Raw genomic sequence first — 21529 nt, 5'->3', positions numbered from 1 at the left:
AGTGAGGTGGTGCAGGCTCCCACCCTGGGGGTTTTTAAGAGGAGGTTGGATGACCACCTTACTGGGGTCATTTGACCCCAGTGCTCTTCCTGCCATGGCAGGGGGTCAGACTAGATGATCTGCTCAGGTCCCTTCCGACCCTAGAAACTATGAAACTATGAAAAGCCTTCAGCTCTGTCAGTTGAGAAGTGCTGTGGAGGACCCTTCTGAAGTACGGTTGCTCACCAAAATTCATCACTATTCCTTGCCTGCTCTGTGACAGTATGAGAGTGGTGGCTCTCAGTAACAGATCTATCATAGATTGAAGTTAAGCAAGACTGCATCATTGCTCCAACACCCTTCTTGATATTCATTACTGAGATGCTACATCTAACCACCAACAAGCTTCCAGCTGGAGTGGACCTAAAATACTGAAGAGATGGTAAACTGTTTAATCTCAGCTGACTCCACACCTAAACCAAGACAACCCCAACCTCAATCATCAAGCTTCAGTATGCTGATGATGCTGTAGTGTGTTCTCACTCAGAAGCAGACCTTCAAGCAATTGTTGACATTTTTACCATGCATATAAGAAAATGGGACTAACATTTAACGTTCAAAAGACTAAGGTCTTCCAGCAACAAGCTCTTGCTGAGCAGTCCCCAGCTCTAGTAATTCAGATTTATGGTGAGACTCTGGAAAATGCTGAGTATTTCCTATACCTCAGAAACCATCTATCACAAAAGGCTGGCATAGACAAAGAAATTCAATCTTGCCCTACAAGTGCAAGTGCAGCCTTCAGATACTTGAGGAAATGGGTGTTCAAAGATCGTAGCATCAGATCTGAAACCAAGCTCATGATTTATCCAGCAGTCGTGATCCATACCTTAGAGTATGGAGCTGAGATGTGGACAGTGTACAGACAGCTCAATTCACTGGAGTTAGAGAAGTTTCTTGTTTGACTTAATTGCTGTGGCTCTATTGTAGCTGATGTTACAGCTGGCAGAGGCAATCTGCTCTTTTATAGCTATGGCAATGATATAAATCTATTTCTGCAACATACTGTTCAGTGTGTTCACCCATCTGTAATTTTATTGTGTGGTTTGCATGGAAGGTTTTGGTGTCAGTAACTGATTTTAAACTATTCTGATTTTTACTCCAAAAATAGGCATTTAACTTTTAACACTTTAGTAGTTAGCATTTTATTGCCACTACTTACCCAGTTCAATGTGCATTATCACCTTGGATCAGGGCCAACTGTTCAGTCTATTTCCCTGCATCAAACCAGTGAGTGGTTGCCTGTACTGGTTTAAAATCATTTGCACATGTAGCTACTGAATGTTTTCTCTGAGGCAACTACCCTTGTGTCTCCTCTTCTAGCTGCTGTGTTGCATGATTTAGTCATCAGGGAGTAAACTAACAGGAGTTTCACAGCAACAATTTAGGGAGGAAGGCAAGGGGAAAGAAACAAGAGAAGACTGGATACAGAAAGGGAAAGAAAGAGAAGAAAATTGTGCAAGCGTTGTAGAAGAAAAAAAAGTGAGAAATTAAGGAGGTAGACAGAGCCTGTCCAACAAGATTGCATTCTGTGATGAGATGACTGGCTCTGTGGATGTGGGGAGAGCAGTTGATGTGATATACAGTAAAATCTCTGATATCCGGCACAAGTGGGGAATGGGGGATGCTGTGTAATGTAAAAATGCCGGTTACCTGAGGGCACGGGGTTTCTGCCTGGACGCAGAGCTGGGGTGGGGAGGGGTGGCGCAGCTGCATGTGGAGCAGGGGGAGGAGTGGCGGCAGCAGCCGTGTGCGAGCTTACCCCAACCCCTCCCGCATCCAGCCAGCCAGCCAGAAATTCCAGTTGCTAGAAATGCCGGTTAGTAAAATCCCAAATAGTGGGGATTTTACTATACCTTGACTGTAGCTAGGCTTTTGATACGGTGTCCCATGACATTCTTGCAAGCTATGGAAGTACAGGTTGGATGAATGGACTCTAAGGTAGACAGAAAGCTGGCTGGATCATAGGGCTCAGAGGGTAGTAGTCAAGAGCTCGATGCCTAGTTGCCAGCTGGTATAAAGTGGAGTTCCCCAGAGGTTGGTTCTGGGGTTGGTTTCATTCAGTATTTTCATCAGTGATCTGGAAGATGGAGTGGAGTGTGCACCCTCAGCAAGTTTAGGGGGAAGTAGTAGGTACATTGGAGATAGGGCTACAATTTAGAGTGACCTAGACAAATTGGAGGATTGAACCAAAAGAAATCTCATGAGGTTCAATAAGGACAAATGCAAAGTCCTTCACTTAGGATGAAACAATCTCATGCACCAGTACAGGCTGGGAGCTGACTGGCTAAGCATCAGCTCTGCAGAAAAGCGCCTCGGGATTACAGTGGACAGTGAGATGAATATAAGCCAGCTGTGTGCCCTTGTTGCAAACAAAGCTAATGGCATACTGGGCTGTATTAGTAGGAGTGCTGCCAGCAGATCAAGGGAAATGATTATTCCCCTCTATTCAGCACTGGTAAGGCCACATCTAGAGTACTGTGTTCAGTTTTGGGCCCCCTGCTACAGAAAGGTGTGGACAAATTGGAGAGAGTCCAACAGAGGGCAACAAAAGTGGTTAGGGAGCTGGGGAACATGACTTCTGAGGAGCGGCTGAGGGAACTGGGCTTACTTAGTTTCATAGTGCTTTGGGTCAGAAGGGACCTAATCAGATCATTCTGGGCAGGTGCTGCGGTCATATCACCCCAGTCAAATATCTGTCCAGCCTCCTCTTGAAGACCCCTTGAGGACCCCCAAGGTAGAAAAGAGCACCACCTCATTTGGGAGCCCATTCCAGAGCCTGGCAGCCCTAACTGTAAAGTAATGTCTCCTGATGTGCAGAGAAGAGAAGACTGAGGGGGGTTTTAATAGCAGCCTTCAACTGCTTGAAGGGGAGTTCAAAAGAGGATGGAGCTGGACTGTTCTCAGTGGCAGCAGATGACAGAACGAGGAGCAGTGGTCTCAAATTGCAGCAAGGGAAGTTTAGGTTAGATATTAGGAAAACATTTCTGACTAGGAGGGTCATAAAACACAGGAACAGATTACCCAGAGTGGTTGTGAACTCTCCATCTTTGGAAGATTTTAAAACTCAGCTAGACAAATCTTTGGCTGCAATAAGCTGGTTGGGGATGGTCCTGCTTTGAGCAGGAGGCTGGACTACATGACTTCCTGCAGTCCCTTCCAACCCTAATTTTCTATGATTCTACGAGAAAGGAAAAATTAAACAACATGACTATATGGTTACTATTTTTTATTTGGCTTATTCCAACATTTAGTTATACTAAACAGAAGTGAAGTATATTTGTGTAGACAGAATTTGCTGGATCTACAAGAATCTTTAGGTGCTTGTAGGTGGTGTTTGTAGGGAAAGAAACTCATGCCAGAAGAGGTGAAGTGCAGAGCTGTATGTATTGCCCCATTTCCAGTCTGTGATCTGTGCATATATGATTATGTCCTTATAACACACAGAAATCAGACTGCTGAAAAACAATTATTTCTGCAGAGTTCCCAAGATGGCTAGGGCCTCTATAGATCCAGATGGTTCTTGTGAAACCTCAGAGAAACTCACAAGCCTTGTCAGCAGCCAGTATCACATTTCTCTCACAATTTGGGGACAAATAAAGAATATTTCATTTAGAGATTGAGAAAAACATTTTAAACAATAATTCATGGATTTTTTTTTTATTTGCAGCAAGAGAGGTATTTCCAATAAGACTTCAGTGTTGGTATTTTCCTAGTTTTGTCAAATTACATTGTACAAAACTTCTTAAAACAATTATTCTCCTGACCTGAAAATCTTTTCCATTTTGTCAGGAAAAAAGGGAGCATTTTAATTTGGCAGGCTAATGCTCAGATGTCAGGCTCCCTATATCAGTGATGAGAGATTCTCTCAGGATATAGACAAATATAACAATTACACTGATATAAACTAGATACAGGCATAACTTGTTATGATGCAGCTGTTGGGCTTTTGTGATTCTTCACTAAGACAAGTTTAGCAAAACTGTTCCAAATTTAAACCCTGTTTCATTCAGAACCAAAGTCAGGGTGATTTAGTTATCCTGTATCATTATAGGCTCATGCATACCTAAGAGTTGCATCCTAACAGCTGATGTACATTCCCAAACAACAGCTCCCCCTCCCCTTTTATAACACCTACATTAATGAGTATGTGTATGTGTGAGAATAGTTCTTCAGAGCAGACAGTTGCGTAGATTGTCAGCTTGTCAGAAGATGGGTTATCCAACTTCACAAGGCCAAAAGAAGAACACCGAAGTGCTTATGGCAAAGGCAAAAAGAAAAGCTCAATCGTATGAGCCATCCCTAGTTGTTGTACTGCATGTTCTGGTCAGTCAGCGCTTTTCCCTGGGTATATGTTGTGGCTGTGCACAAGGTGCTGTACTGCATCAGGGTGGGAAAAGTTTTTTGGCAGCTTCTGTTCAAAACAGTCTACCCAACTTCACAGTTTTGTTTTCAGTAGCCCAATTACCGTGTATTGTAGTTGGAATGGGTGAAATTTCACATCGCACCACTTAGTGATTACTGGTCTCCAACAGTTACTCACTGTGCTATCACATGGCCACTGTCACAGGTTTCTTCCTGTTCCCCACAACTGCATAGGCGAGAACAATGGTTATGGAACCAGTGGCAGAGGTCATTTCTCTCCTAGACAAAGGACCTAAATGTTAAGAAGGGAAATAATAAAATAATATATTGGTTTCAAGCTAAATACACAGAGAAAATCAAAAAAGAATTGATTGAAGAACAAGGATGTTTGTATTCCTACTTGGGCAGAAGATTCGATTAATGTTTTAGCTGTTCAGTCCAAACCGCTTATGCCTAAGAGAAAAATAGCATCCCCCACTGTTTCTGACCAGCTACACAATTATCCTGCCAACTTGAGCAATACATAAAATAAACTAATGAAACCAGCAAAGCAGAATTTACAGATAATACTTCTATTTTTAAAGAAGATGGATACTTCACATTTAAGTATGGCAACATTTATAAAGGACCTACGGAAAAACAAAGATGGGAATATATGTCCTGAATTTATCAAACCTTTTTAGAAGCAGTTAGTAATTCTGGGTGCCCAACTTGAAACATTTATGAGGCCATAAATAGATATTGACATGGTCCTGATTATCCCGGGTTTTGACCCAGATCAAAACAGGGGTGGCACAGTCATTTATGCACATAGCCCTTCTCAGTTGCTTTGCTGTTCCTCTAGGTGGCTGCTGAGAGCACACATCCTAGCCAGCTTGTTTAGGAATGACCCGCAATAACCTTACAGACATGCAATATGATGTCCCAGAAAAAAGCAATAGCACATTTTATCCTGTGTTTTTCAGTGAGACGAAGCAGAACAGTCATCTTGTATGTCTGTAGGATCACAGGACAAACTTTTTTTCCCTGTAAAAATGGGCCATCTATATATGGCCTCAGAAGCATGCTTGTACAGGCTAGTTTTACATATCCTGTAATTATGGTCTTTTGACTTCCTCTATTAGTTAGACTTCTGACATTGGAATCTAAGTAGTTTTTCCTGATGCTCAGCCTACATTTTCCCATTCTTAGATTCCTGAATACTAACTAGATCTCCTTTTACAAACTGAAGCCGTTCTTCAAAAATGGTAATTTTCAAAATACTTTAGGGACATTCAGTCAGTCAGATTACTTGATTGTCTGAGCGTTCCTAAACCTCTCATTTTTAACATAAAAGGTTTCAGGCACAATGGAACATCTTCCATAGCAACAGACCATACAGTGGGTTTAGGAGAATTGCATAATTTTTTTGCAGAAAATTAAAGGTAAAATTAGATCACTTTGAAAGAGGGTTGTATAAAATCTGTATAAATTGACAAGTAATTAGCTAGAACAGCAGCAGAAAAAAACTGCGCAGCTTTGCAGTATTCCAGTATTTTAAATGTTTTAAAGTCCTTCCAGAACATTTCTCTAGCAATGTCATTGGTAACCATACATTATCATAAACTGTAATAATATTATTTATATGCAAAGTACTTTGCAAATTTGACCTCTTAAATAGTAGCTAGCTAGTGACCCATGCTAGTTTATTCACAGTCAGTACTGAGCTTACTGATGATAAAACTTAGTACAGATTTAAATACAGAACAGAGTTGTGCAGGAATCAATATTAAAAATGTCCTTGAAGACTCCTCCTTGTGGGAAACACTGTTTTTTGTTAGAAGCATGAAACTCAGATCAGTAAAACAAAGGTTAAGATGAATACAAAAAAATCCAAACACACAAACTGATGACAGTATATGGATTAAAACAAATTCAGTAATAAAAAATTATTTCCTGACAGCAAATATTCACTTACTTCACGTTTGTCCAGTGGTAACTTAATACTCAAAGACATTGTACAGTGAATGATGCATGCCTAAGAGAAAATATCTAACAGTGATAGGCTGAGATTTTACTCATAATGTTGAAAATGGAAAGGGGTTCAAAAGGCAAAAATAACCTGTCAAGAATATGCAACATGAAAAGATTTCAGTTAGGCACAGGAAGGTTTGAGATGCACTTAAAGATTGCTTCTAATTTTTATTCTTTTTTTGTATTTAGTAAAATTCAGCTGGTTCATAGGTATGATCTTTCTTAGGTCATACTTTGGGCAAGTTTCCATGGAAAAACAAAATCAAAGGGCAAAAATTGCTCCAAGTTAAAATATAGTTGCAATAGCTCCCCCAGTATTACTCAGTTGCCAGGTGGTGAGCTGAACTGGACTGTGGGTTGATGAAGATTTTGATTTGGCGCATTCTCATTAACTTGGAATACCCTGGAGCAGGGGTGTTCAACCCCCAGGCAATGGAGCCATGTAACCTGGCCTGCGGGTCTCCCCAGGGTCTGGAAATTTGGCAGGGAGGAAATGGTGTCAAATAACATTGCCACCATGCCCCTGCTGCCAGATTTCCAAGTCCCACATGGCTGGATTAGCCTTACTGGGGTGGTCCTGTGCAGACGCTTGGGCTGACCTGCTGTAACCAAGAGAATTTCTCCATGGCTTTCCTGTTGCCCTGCTGTGTGACGTATTATATAGCTGCCTGTCGCATTCACCTTGCAGATGGTGGAACTTCAGGAGTCCTGCCCAGATACTCTAAACAAAAACTGACATTTGCTGACAGTTGCCTGCCCCCGCGATGGGCCAACTTCAGAAGCGATGTGTATATAGACTCCCTTACATTCAAACCTCAACTCAGCAAAGTACTAAGACATGTTCTTCCCTTTAAGGATGTGAGCAGTGCCAATGACTTCTCTGGGATTATTTGGGTATTTAATTAGGTAAATATACGAGTGTGTTTTAGTGCCCAGATTCTAGACTAGGCTGCCTTATGTACAGCCAATGTGGTATGATTTAAATGGTGAGGAAGCCAGTAAGAGAGAGAAGCCTTAGCAGATGAAACAGTTACATTGAATTAAAATGTGTGTGTTTGGTGAGGCAGGGAGGTACTTATAATATGTCTGCTGTAACTTTATTTTAAGAGTCCTTTCTGTCCTACAGTAATTATAAACTAAACCACATTAATTTAGCAGTTGCTTCATTTAGGGGTAAATTGCCCTGATTTAGGTTCCGCTTCTTGTGGGATAGAATAGACCAGACAACAGTTACCCTGCATCAGCTGATATGCACCGAGTCGTTTCACCCTGACATAAACCCCGTTGAAATCACTATAATTTTTTCACCTATCCAGCTTCCCTTTGGGGTGAAAACATTACATTAACAATCTCTTATTTGAGGGAAGAAAAATATTTCTATATTCTTTTGGGAAAAGTTTGATGTTACAATTTGTTGAATGCTCTTTAGCTTGTCCTCCTAACAGTAAGACGTTTTCATGACCTTGTCATAAACTCCTTCTGTCACTGTGAAATGAATCTACTGAACTTTGGAGAGTAATCATTTGCAAAGCTCATGTGTTATTTTTAACACCATGAAATTTTTTCTATAATATTGAAACATCTTCTCCTTCTATCTGGGGTCTGACGTGCTTAACTGGAGTGGCACCCCAGAGCCAAACACCTGCAGTCTTGCTCTGGCATGGTTTTTAATGGATGCTTTTCCATAACAAAAATTGAGTTTTGATTGCTTTTAACTGACTTAGGAATATAGGACGTGGCCCCATATAACATGTACCAGGGGATACCAGTTTAGTTGACTGTTGTGATGCCCAAGAAATAGGTCATAAGAGTGAAAGCAAATGCAAAATTTATGGAGAAATAGTATGCACAGAGAATACTTTTGTTTATCCTTTGCTTTATGTAGGAAACAATGATGGATCATGCACTACGCACAATCTCATACATTGCTGATATTGGTAACATTGTTGTTTTAATGGCAAGACGCCGGATGCCAAGGTCAGCTTCTCAAGACTGTATTGAGACAACACCTGGTGCCCAGGAAGGAAAGAAACAGTACAAAATGATATGCCATGTCTTTGAATCAGAGGATGTAAGTAAATTGTTATTTTTTAAAAACAGTATGTCAGTTAGGGAACTTCAGAAACCTCAGTCTTTCACATGAATGCATTGTCATTATCAGGAATTACTTTCTAATGAGAGAATCCTTTGAAATATTGACTAGATAATTTACAATTTGTTATTGCTTTTCTGTCCCCAGGGGTTTTACCTTGTTTTCTCCTCTACCTACAAATCTTTCAACCCCCAAATCATTTCTTTTTCTTGTCAGACTCCATTATGGAAATCCTTTGTGCTCTTTCAGGCAGTGCAAATATGTCAGTGCTTAATAATACAGATTTTTTAATGGTATGTTTTGCCATGGATGGCCAAAGTAGGCATTTGCATTTGCTAGGTAAAAATGTGATAATTTTGCTTTATTAAACTTTTGCTTTTTTAAGTCTTATTAAGCTTATTATGCTGCATTTATACTCCCATAGTCTTGGGGCTGGCCAGAGACTGTTCTTGGCCTTCTCTAAACTTGGAGCTGCTTTAAATGATGATAAATTGCTGACAGGCCCACAAAATGGTTAGGTCAAAAGATCTTAATGGATAGGCATAAAGAGGCCTTGGCCTCAGGGCCAACCTGTCCTAGCCTGTGAAACCAGTGGCCGCAGGGGGCCCCACAGCTAAGGGGTCCTTTGTGTCCGCCCCCTCCCCCCAACAGCTGCTGCTGCCACCAGCTTCACATCTGTCTGCTTACCATCCCCCCCCCGGACGCTGCCGCTGCCACTGGCTTCTTTGGCTGCTCGCCACCCCCTCCCTCTGCCCCGCTACCATCGCTGGCTTCTTTGGGGCAGGAGGCCCCAAAACTATTTTTTGCAGGGGGCCCCAGAACAGTCTACTGTTTCACTGGTAGATCCGACTGGGTTGGATCCATTAGTTTTGAGTATGTGCAAAGCACTCTTAATGGTTACAAATTTTACTTTTCTTAATACCATATGGTCAATAAAACCACTTACTGCAGCTGTTTACATGAAACCAGAATTCAGCAATACTTTTTAATAAAAGGTTATGTGTAATAAAAAGTGACTTGGGTGCTCTGCAAAGGTGGTACCCCAAAGTGGTTGTGAGTTCTGTCATTATATCACTCTCTACTCTGGGCTGGAATGTGTTTACAAAATGTGGTATCTTTTCAGCTGTACAGCCCTCTTTGGCCAGTTTATTCAGGATATTGTATCTTGATAAGCCTGCTTACTTCCTTAAAAAGGAAAGGTAGGGACCACATCAGAGTTCATACCTTTATTTTCACTCACAGTAGAGGATTAATGGATTTTGAAAGTAAAGTGAAGGGCTAGAAATGTTAGATTAAATCTGTTTCTGCCATATGTAGTAGTAGTCTGCACATGCCTGACTGAACCTGGGTGGTGTCAGTCATTTGATAGCAGGTAGCCACTTCAGAATTCTGCAGACCTTCAAATCTTATATTATTGGACTAAATAATCACACATTTTATGTGGGCCATAGCTGATCACTGCTGTTTTTGAAGAACCCTACACTGTAGGATACATGCAGCTCCTATTTAAGTCAGCAGGAGTTGTTAATATCCTGTTGGTGAAATTGGGTTTCCATAAGTCACACTGATGTATCAAATCTAATCTAGCATTCTCCTGTGATTGCAGTGGATTCATACCAGGAGAAATAAAAACTTCAGATAAGAAAACTGACGGGGCACAAAAATTCATCCTGCTCGTTTTACCTCTGTCTCTCTGTGCTATAGTGACATCTAGTGGAAACCAAAGCAAAGTTTTCTACAGAACTCCATAAGTTTATCTTAATTACTTAGTTCATATTTGCATATACTCTGGATATTTGAAATGCTTAGTATTGTTGTTATGATCTGTCTAGCTGTCTGTTCATTTCTAATGTGTCTGACCTTAGTTTCCAGAAAGTCAATCATGGTTTTTATTAAGCTCTCTTACAGTAAACAGTAATGGGCAATTGTTTCATATTGCACAGGACTGCATATAGTCAAAAAGATTCTACACAAAAGTATCATAAACATGGACCAGAACCAGCTAAAGTTCAGCAGAGTTGTGCTAAATGTGGGAAGAGCATGTCTAGTAGTGTTTGATTGGTTCACACTCTGCTTTTAAAAGGGACATGCTGTCACAAAACTATGTAGTTCAGTGAGGCACAGTCACATTTTTAAAAATTGTTCATGCTGGCATGTAGGGTAGGTACTGGTCTGGGTCAGGGATGTCAAGCTTCTTGGCAGCTGAGGGCTGCATGCCCCAGGGCCCACACAATGCATGTCCTCCCTGCTGCGCTGAATGTCCCCCTGCTGCAATGTGCACCCCAGTTCCCTATCTCCTCTGACTGCACAGTGTGCATGGGACTTCCCCTCCTCTGCTGCATCAAGTGCCTGAGTGCCCTACCCCACCTCACCTAGGTCGCTCCTCCCAGGCTTCTTCACTGCATCCTGCCTCTCAGGTACCCCAGGCTGCAGGCTCCCTCAGTACTGCAGACTATTATGCTGCACCTCCTTCTTTCTGGTGTGGGGAAGGGGAAGCTGGAGGGAGAGGGCATTCAGAGCCCCTGACCAGTGGCGATGCATAGGGGGTGCACAGGGGTTCATGTGCACCCCCTGAAAGTGCTGGTGCACCACCTGTCAGGCCATGTGACGGGTGGGAGGGCAGGCAGGAGTGCTGATGCCCCCCTTGCGAGTGCCAGCTAAGGAGTGTGAGTGCAGGATGTAGACCATGGCCATTTCTGAAAGCCCCATGGCCACTTCTGGGAGTGCTGCAGCTGCTTTTGGTAAATTTTACCCTCCCCCCCAGTGAGCACAATCAGGGTGCCCCCTGGTCAGTGCATTTGGCTGCAGGGGGACTCCTCCCCAGTCGGGGCAATTGACCATGTCCTCCCCTCCAATTGCTAACTGGTCATTGGGGGGGGGCATGTGCCCCCCCAACTAAGGTGGCTCCAGTCACCCATGCCCCTGACTGCTTCTGCAGCCAGAGAAATGCAGGGGTGGCAGTGGCCAGGCAGGAGCCCGGGAGCCACAATTAAGCCCCAATTTAACACTGGTTGAACAGCCCTGTTCTGGGTTAAGTAAGGGTTTGATGGAGCTATGAGGCAGTATAACATCAGTAAAATAAAAGGAAGTGGACTCCAGAGGCAGCACATGCAGTGATATAAGTGTAGAGAATATACCAGTGACAGAGCAGTAAACCTGACTGTGCATCTGTCTTCACCATGTGAGGCCTGAATAATAATCACAAAGAAAGAGAATGTACTATGCTCACAGATACAAGTACAGACTGCTCCATTCTATGTCGCAGGGGACTGTGCACTGTGATAAGAGCATACAGAGTGCTCAGAACATGCAACAATATTTGTGTTAACATGCTTACCATGCTATGATAAAGCCTGAAAACCTTTCATCTATAGCAGGGGTGCTCAACCTCTGGCCCATAGGTCATACGTGGCCTGCAGAACTATTGCATCTGGCCCCTGGGACTCCCCATGAGTTGGGAAATTTGATGGTGGGGGAGCAGGGGCAAGTAATACTGCTGTCCTCCCCTGTTACCAAGCTACTCAGGGTGCCAAAACAAAGGGGTGCCAGCCAGCGTGAGGCATGGTATGGAGCTATGAGTGGCTTGTTTCGGGAGGTGCGGGGACAGGTGGGAGGGTGGCTCCCACTGCTGCATGCACTGGGAGGGTGTGCCCCCCAGATCTGTGCACAGGGTGAAGGTGGGCTGCTGCTGCTGCGGGCTTGCCCAGGTACCAAATTTCCTTGCCATGGTACTACCCCCTTCTCTCCCCTGTATGGCGAAGCCATGCCTCCTCCCCTCATTGGGTCTGGGCCATGCCGCCTTTCCCCATGCTGCCAGACTGGGGCCACACCCCCTTTCCCTCCCCTCCCCAACATGGCTGGCTTGGGGTTGGACCACACCTCCTCCCCCCATGGGACCCAGTTGAGGCTGGGCTTCTCTCTGACCCCTGCACGCAGCTGGATCAAACACAGTCTCACCATCTCACACACTGGATCTGGCCCATGGATGAACTGAGCACTGTCCATCCAGCCCATGGGGGGCAGGGGGAAGGCTGGGCACCACTGAGCTTATAGAAACCTTTGTAAAAGCAGCATGTAGTTAGTAGCAGTTTCTTCATGAAAGGACATCAAGAATTTATCCAACTGAGTTTCAAGGATTTTGTGGGCGATTATCTTTTCTTGGACTGACTGCATGGTTGGGATAGGCTTAGGACACTGCTTTTTCAGATTACTCTTCAGAAGAAGAGTGCCCGGCATTCAAAAGCTTGTCTAAGCATCTCCCAACCATGCAGTTGGTGCAATAAAAGATATCACCCACACAAATCCTTGCCTCACATATTTCTTAGACCATTGCAGCTACAATATCCCATCCAATTGAGTTTGTCATTTGTTTTCAATGATAAAGGATGCATTTCCGTGTAATAGACTTTATAACAGATTTAGTATTTGTCTATTATTATTAGTGCATCCAAAAGAAGGCTAGCTCTGTTATTTCTTTGGGTAGCATTACTTCTCTGAGTGTTGCTCAGACTCTTGAATTGTATCTTATTGTGTCACACAGGCACAGCTGATAGCTCAGTCAATTGGTCAGGCTTTCAGCGTGGCCTACCAGGAGTTCCTGAGAGCTAATGGAATTAACCCAGAGGATCTCAGCCAGAAAGAATATAGTGACATCATCAATACCCAAGAAATGTATAATGATGATCTTATACACTTCTCCAATTCAGAGAACTGCAAAGAGGTAAAGCCAGTCTATGATTTTCATTCCACATTGATCCAGTTTTCCTTTTTTTTTCTTTCTGTAAATATAGAACAGAGATATGATGTCACATTTTAACAGTACATTTGTAATGGACATCAAATTTTATTATTGGCATTTTGCTAATAAAATCAGCAAAATGATTTTTTGAGCTTTTAAAATTATTCTTCTTTTATTTTGGGGCACTTTGCTTCCATTGATATTTACATCTTAGATGACTTTGCACCAGGCTCAGGATGTCAAGGGGGTACTGATGTAACAATAGAAACAGCCACCGTTGTTAATATATTTTATATTGCTGGTTGATACTATATATCTCTAGGAAATGAGCTGACATTTTTCATCTTAGAAGATGCACCACATGTACTTTGCTGTATTGAGGCAGTGTGCTTTTAATGCCCATTCTAGTTCTCCACAAAAACATTTAAACTTTTCAAGGCATGCATACAAGACAGTTTTGCTCCAAAATGTAAGTGTTGCCAGCAAAGGTTGGAGAGCAGGAGTGTTTATCTGGCACTCTAATAATACTTCTTAATCAAGAGGTGCATACTAGAATTATGGGACAGGATCCAAACACAGCCAGTTTGTTCTTGGCTCTTGGGGGGTGTCCAGAGCAGCACGAAGTATGAAGAACCTTCCTCCATTTCTGTCCTCCCACACTAGAGTGAGGTCCTTGTACGTGAGGAAAACAGACACTGTTCCTTTCGTACATCTCCAGAGTACGTTCCACCCAGGGAGCACGTGGGATAATGGTAAGAGGATAGTGCAGCCTGAGCAACTGCAGGAAAGAGTTGGACTTTCTGAAGAGACACTAAAGCTCTCCCTGAGGTTTCAGTTTCCTACTGCCTCATTCCAGCCCAGTGGCTAACTGTCACAGGCTGGCCCTTAATGTCACTTTGTTTAGAGAGACCATGACAGAATGGTGCCATGAGGGTTCTGGCTCTGCAGTGAGATGATCATAACCAGGACAGATACTGTTTCAATTTTTGCTTCAATTACATCAGACTTATTCCAAATTCCATTAATTTAAACTCAGCAAACTGTAGTTTACTAGTAAATGGTAAGCTCCTATATGGATAGCTGTAGAGTGAGGATTTGTATTGAAAGGTAACTGTAAAATAAAAATAACACCTTTTTAAGAGGCACCTCTTCTGTCTTGGTTGGTAAATTTTATTGGTTAAAATGGGTGAAGACCACCAATCTGATTTAGCTGAGCCATTGAGCAGAATATCCTTTTCTCCAATAGACCAGCAGTAAAAATACCCTCTGAAATCTGATTAACAGAATTTTATTGTTGGTGATACCGCTGAAGATAAGTAAACTTCCTCTGACTCAGTACCAGCTCACCAAGCTCACCTAGTTATACTTACTTGCTTTTATGATAGTGGATTGCATTTCCTATTTTGCCTTTACTTCAGAAAAACCTAATAGTACTTCAGCTATTGCAGCCAAATCCCGTTCCCACAGTAGTGGCAAAATTGTCATTGGCTCCACCATTGGTGGGATTTAGGCCCATCTTCTAATGGGTAGAAAAAGCAAAACTCCTTATTGACTCTAAAATGGTTTCATTTTGTGTGTTCATAACTCTTCTGCTATAATTTACCCTTTTGAAAATAGGAGTAGTAGCATTTACAGAATCATGTAAACTAACAAGAAGAATAAGGATAGGCCATGTGTTCATGTTGCAGCTGTTATACATTGGTTGCATTTTAATACTTTGAGGAATAACCTTTATGGAAGTCTTCTTGCCTTCTTGGATTCTACAGAATAGAAATTCTCAATCCCATGGGTCAGCAATGTTTTTGGGCAGATTACCAAAACCAACTTCAACCTTGACTTGGAAGGTGTTGGCATGCTAGGAGTGGACAGCAGGAAAGCCATGAGGGTCCCAATCCTTGTTGAGGCAGTGCAGCCATGGCTCTTTCCCCACCATCCACTCCAAGGTACATGTGCACCTGCTCCCAGCAATGAGCCGAGCCAGGGCTCTGCAGACCTCGGTACAGCCACTTGCAGCCTCCCAGCTGCTTGCCATAGCCAGCCTGGGCTCTGGGTCCTGCCACCTGCTACAGAGCCTGGGCTACTTGCAGCAAGTGATGGAGAGGCTGCAAGAAGCTGTATTGGGGTCTGCGGAGCCCTGGCCCAGCTCGTTGTTGGAAGTAGGTATACGTGTACCTTGAGGTGTACGATGGGGAAGGGGCCAAGGCTACATTGCCACAGCAAGGGTCAGGGCCCACACAGCTGCCCTGCTGTCTGCCCCAAAGTGCAGGTGCCAAGCAAAATGCCTTTGTGTACCACACAATGGCACACATGCCATGGGTTGCTGATCCCTGCTCTATCCCATCTCTTCTTTATTTACAAGGCTGACTTATGCAGTATAGCAAATTACATACTACATGTGGTTTAATTGCTGCATTATTCACATGGAGAGAAAATGGTGTTATCCAGTATTTCTTTAAATGAGACTCTTAAATTGAAAGCCTGTTTACATATATCATACACCTGTTTGATATATCATACATCTGTTTATATATAACATACACAAAATTACACATTTTCCTTAAAAAAATTAAATCAACTGTGCCTTTTGAAGCAAAAGTCATTGTTCATAAGAAAATTAATTTTTTTCTTTGCAAGTAGTGACTCTTAATTGTTTAACAACTGAAACATTAGTGTTGAAAATTCAGATGAAATGTAATTAAAACAAAACAGTAATTTGTATGACTTTTCATTGCAGCTCCAGCTAGAAAAGCAGAAGGGAGAAATTCTTGGGGTAGTGATTGTGGAATCTGGATGGGGATCCATTCTGCCCACAGTTATCCTGGCTAACATGATGAATGGAGGTCCTGCAGCTCGTTCAGGCAAACTAAGCATTGGAGACCAGATTATGTCCATTAATGGGACCAGTTTAGTTGGTCTTCCTCTTGCAACGTGCCAGGGAATCATAAAGGTATCCAACCCTTAACATGTTCATGCCTTAGATTAAATCTCTGCAGACATGACATTGCCTGTTTGTAAAGTGCCCTGCAAATCTCTGGCACTTGTCAGTAATTTGTATTTTACCTGTATGAGGTTGAGTTAGATGTTTCATATCTTTTCTAGAACAGATTTTAATACTGACCTGTGAAGGCTAAGGAAAGGAGCATATCTGCAAGAGTCATTTACAAAATCCATAGAGTCAAATCATACCCCACAGTTCTGTACAGAGTGAACCACATGGTCACAGTTTCTTGTGGGAATGGAGCTTGGCTACGTCTATACCACCACCTTTCCCCATCTACTCCAAACTACATGGAAATCTGTCTGCTGGAGTCCATGCAGAGGGAAGGGGTGGACATGGGATGACTTAGAAAGAGGAGCTGCCAGGCTTCAGGGGTGGTCAAGTGGGGCAGTGTCTTCCCATTAGCCCCATGAAGATTCCACAGAGAAAGTCTGGGAGCCGGTAACAGAGCAGAAAGTGCTGTTACTTGCAGGGGCCTGAGCAGCAGCAGCAAGGCAGTCTGCAGCTGCTCGCCACCCCAATTAGGTGGGGCTGCCTGATTAGGGAACAGGGCCTGGCTGTTGTATATAAGGGTGGGGCCCTGAATGACAGGGGCAGCAGTTTGCTGCCAGGAGCCGGAGAGGCAGCACTGGCTGAGCTACTTCTCAGTACAACTCAGAGGTAAGGGCGGGAGCTATGGGGAAGGAGGAGACCCCATGGTCTTGGGCATGACTGAAAACTGCACCCTGCTGGGTACAGGTGGCCTGGTGTGACTGTTTGTGGTGGGACAGTCCCACAGAAGTGCCAGGCCATTTACTGCCCCGGTGAAAGGCAAGTATGGGGCACCTTCTAACCCCAGCCCCCACATCCCTGGTGGCTAAGATCTGGACAAGAGAAGCCCAGGCTCACTGCAAGCACTGAGGCAGGGCCCAAGCCAGGTGGAGGGACCTGTGGCAGTGCCCAGGCTCTCAGTGCAGCCTGAGGTTGTACTAAGGACCTGGGAATAAGGCTCTGGGGGGGCGGGTCCTGAGCCTTGGGGAGCTAAAATGGGAGCTCCCAGATGAAGGGATTAGGGTAATGAATTAGTGTATGTAGTGGAATGGGGCTTGGAGCCCTAGTCCCAGTGGGAGAGGCTCGGAGCCTGAGAATGGGGTTCGGAGCCCAGTGTTTATATTGAATTGTTATAAAGCCAGGTGTTAGGCCATGGAGCATCTGTGATGCGTGGGACACGATAACGGAAGGTCACAGTCGTATATAGGCCCTTGTCACCAGGGCAGGTAATGGGTAGCCTCCCACCTGATTAACATCCAGTAATCATTAATATCAAAGTGTGACAGGTGAGGTAGGTGGGTGGTTAGTCCAAAGACAAGTGGGCGGGCCTATGTTTGGGACCAACCCCGGGACACCCACTTGTTACAGAGCCATATATATTATCGTTTCTCACAGTTACTAGCATGGATTTACCAGGGCTAGGACCAGCCAAAGTATATTGAATGTAGTTCTTCAAATATGTTAGTTTGTTCTCAGCACAGTCTCCCCCATTCTTCCCTTTCCCCCAAAGAATCCCATTGCAAACACTGTAGGAGTTGAACAGTTGTTAATAATTCTGGGAAATGTTCAGATAATGTCTTGAAAGCAGGGGAGGCCTGACTAATCCCTTCTCTAAAGTTGAGAAAAAAATACACTCTTCCAGGACTAATGAAACTTTATCCTTTAACTTTTATGAAGGGCTGCAAAGTCCTTGGACTGAAGATCCAATTGTTATTGTTAAGGTTTTGGAATGACTATCTGTACTAGTAGCTTGGAAGGAGTTCCAGGTCTCACTCCTAATCAAAAGGATAAATGTTCCTTCAGGGACCAGGATTTAGCTGGTCCATCTACTTCCAACTGGGAGAGCACAAATGAAGAGCCATTTCTGGAAATGTTAACTTTTGGGATATTTTTCCAGGGTCTTAAGAACCAGACACAAGTGAAGCTGAACATTGTCAGCTGTCCTCCTGTCACTACTGTCCTCATAAAACGACCAGACCTGAAATATCAGCTGGGCTTCAGCGTACAGAATGGAATTGTAAGTCTATACTTTTAGTGTTTATGGCTTTAATTGGGCTTTGAAACACATTACAGAATTAGTTTTGTGTGCTCATTGTGCACTTTGAATATGGTGGGCTTCCTGGTTAACAGGGTGCAGAATGTGTTGGGAAATAAAAGCATGTATGTATATCTCTTGTCTTGAAGCATGTAGTCAAACTCAGAGTAAACATGAGATGTTTAGGACATTGGATATCCTTGGTGTCTATCTGCCTAACACAGTAGTTCTCAAACTTTTTAGGGTCAGGGCAGCCCTCCACTGCTTTTTTAAAATGTGGGGGAGCCCCCAGTTGGGACTCCCTGTTGGTACTGCCTTAACTCACCTCAGTGCTTCACAACTGAGTTCTGCTGCTTCCAGGTTAAACTGCCCTAGGTGTCTGCTGCACAGCCATTGCAGGAAGGGCTGTGGCATATGTGCACAATCCTCCTGCATTAGAGCTGCAATCAGCTTAAAGTAGGCAGGGCCTGCCTTGTACTGTGTAGCTCTTCCCAATCCAGCCCCTTCTGTGGTCCTTCTGGAAACAGATGCTCTGGTGGAACTATCTCACATGCAGGAGTGCACATAGGATAGTTTTACTTGGCTGCTGCCACAGCAGCAACACCTGCATTACAGTATTCCTGAGGGAAGTTTGCCACACCTCAGGGTGCTGTGGCACCTTGATTGAGAATCACTGGTCTAGCAGAAAGAGCAACTGTGAAAAGAGAGAAGCAAGGCTGCAGTTATGGAAGTAGCGAGCCTCTCATGTAATGGATGCAGGGTAGTTAGTGCCAGTGCTGAAGTCAGTCTGTCCTGAAGTCACAAGTGTAAGCCTCATTCCTGGCTCTTCACAGCTTGTAATGTCTGTAAAGATTTCCCATTTTAGATATAAAGTACATGGCAAATGCTTCATGTGTAGAAGTATGGATGACAAGTTTTAAAGTTGTGCCCAATCGAACTTAAGCAGTGCCTTAAGGCAAGGGCCTCTCTCGTTAAGGAGGTTGAAGCAGAAATCCACAACAGGGGTTCTTATGAAAGATAAAAGGACCTGGGATGAATTTACAGAAGTGATAGTGTTGCCCTGTGGGGTCAGGCCAACTCTCAGGATCTCAATATTGCGCTGTTGGGCAGGAGGGTGTGACACAATTGCACATATACAAACATACAAATCAAGTAGGTGCATACACACACACACACTACCAACTCAGGCACATATGCATCCAAACTAGCCTCGGCACATGCATACCTATCACCAATTCAAGCACATACACTATACACCCCAAAAGTTAGACAAAAATCAGTTGTCCATACCTGCACACTCAGTACACATACACAGATCACCAATTCATATATCATGCACACAGTGACATACATATATGCATACACACACTCACAACCCACATACACACAAGTAAGTTCCTAACTTGGATGGTATGGTATGTATATGCATGCTTGGGGTACCTGGGATACTTGGGGGAAGGTTAAGGTGAGAAAGAGAGTTAAAGTGTAGGGAGTGAAAGTTGCCAGAACCAGAATTAGAACCGGTGGACTAGAGAGAAGCTGGCTGAGGGACTTAAGATGAAGTGGCCCCAGGGTTACTCGAGGTCACTTGTGCAAGAGAAAAATTAAAGCCTGGTGGCAAGGAGGAGACAGCCAGGAAAGAGAGAGAGACAGAAACCTGGGAGCTTAGGGCTGGAAACTGAGGCAGACAGCTGAGATATTGTGGGAGGGGGGCAGATAAGTGGTGGCAAGGAAGAGACAGCCAGGAAAGAAACAGAGGCAAAAACCTGGGAGCTCAGGGGAAAAGGCAGTGGGGATAAGACAGTGGCAAAGAAACAGGGGGTTTTCAGGCAGAGAGGAGCTCAAGACAGGTGTTGGAGGTGGCGGTGAGCCAGAAGCAGGAGAGGGAGAAATGAGACACAAATTAGAGGGGCGAGGAGCAGAGATTAGAGCAAGGCCAGACTGTAAAAAAGCAAACCCAACTCAGGGGTCCAAATAACAGGTTTATTAAACAGACAACACACTATACAGCCCCATGAAGTTATTGGTTTGCACACACACGTGCGCACACACAAGCACTCACAATGGCAGCAGGAGAAAGACTGAGTGGAAGGGCTGGAGTCCAGGTAGGGAAGAGAAATGGAGTCCAAGTCCTTGGCTGAAGAGGGCGTGGGGGGTGATAGCTACCTATCCAGGCTGGAAAGGGGTCTTTGTCCAGTAGCTGTTGCCCAGAGCGGGGTTGCAGGCAGGGCCTCTGGGTGGATAGGTTCGGTGGCATGGCGCTGGTCCAGATGGAGAGAGCATCCCAAGGACTTGGTCTTCACTATCCTTTTTATGGGGCAGACTACCTCTGATCTCCTATGGCAGGGCCTGTCCAGGCAATGTCAGTCGTGTTCCAGAGGGTTCCAGGTGTTCTTACTGAGCATGTTCAGTCTTGGCACAATGGTGGGTTGCCTTATCTTTTGTTTCTTGAATGCTGAGGGTGGTTCCAATGGCTGGGTCGTTGGTCCAGGTATTGGTGTTGATGGTTCGGTCATTCAGAGGGAGCTATTTTTAGACCTACTGCCATTGACTCTCAAGCACCATCATTCATTCAGGAACCAAGTTACATAGGAGGGGTAGGTCTGAGTCATAGGTTATGACATCAGGGGACACAAGATGGAAACTTGACATGACTTATGTTAATTTACATATGTAGGCCTAAATCATATAGTATTAGTAAAACAGTAATATAGAACAGTAAAAATCAATATAAACACAATAATTATCACTTATAAAACAGTGGATATCTATATCAAAATAGCAGGGCACTTATTTGCAAAGAGGGGAGAGAAAAATAAAACTTGCTACCTAAAATAAAATGTTAAAGCTTATCTTACATCTTAGCTTACTTATACTTATCTATAGGGAATAGAGGTGGAGAGAAAAAGTCAGAAATGGTTGGGGAAGGGGATGGAATCCATTGGTAAATAAAAACAAAACCCAAAAACTGGGGGTTTTGCTACAATAGGAGGATGGAAAAGGGAGTTCTGGCTCTCCAATCATGGTGTGATGCATAGAGTTGTGTTTGTAGCTGCAGCTTGCAGTGCAGAGGGGAGGGTATCTTGTTTTTCCATCCTTCTGGGCTTGTCTGGTTACCATGTGGGGCCAGGAAGGAATTTTTCCTCCTTCTGTTGCTGTGGGTGTCAGGGTTTTTTCTGCCTCCCCCAGAAGCACTGTGTGCTGGCTAGAGCCAAGGTTGGG

General features: G+C 43.8%; 1 protein-coding gene across 5 annotated transcripts in view; it reads left to right on the top strand.

The window, feature by feature from the left end:
- The window catches only part of APBA2 (amyloid beta precursor protein binding family A member 2), a 342515-nt gene that overhangs the window by 289580 nt on the left and 31406 nt on the right, over nt 1–21529 (top strand). For all 5 annotated transcript variants that reach the window (XM_019504340.1, XM_019504341.1, XM_019504342.1 and 2 more), the window contains 4 exons: nt 8300–8485; nt 13047–13226; nt 15979–16191; nt 18170–18289. In XM_019504340.1, coding sequence (XP_019359885.1) covers nt 8300–8485; nt 13047–13226; nt 15979–16191; nt 18170–18289 — 699 coding nt within the window. The remainder of the gene's footprint in view (nt 1–8299; nt 8486–13046; nt 13227–15978; nt 16192–18169; nt 18290–21529) is intronic.

Source organism: Gavialis gangeticus, unplaced genomic scaffold (assembly GCF_001723915.1).
Source record: "Gavialis gangeticus isolate Ggan-Ray unplaced genomic scaffold, GavGan_comp1, whole genome shotgun sequence".
In the NCBI taxonomy this organism is placed as follows: domain Eukaryota; kingdom Metazoa; phylum Chordata; order Crocodylia; family Gavialidae; genus Gavialis; species Gavialis gangeticus.
The sequence above is the reverse complement of the archived record's forward strand: the minus strand, read 5'-3'. Positions and strand labels throughout refer to the sequence as shown.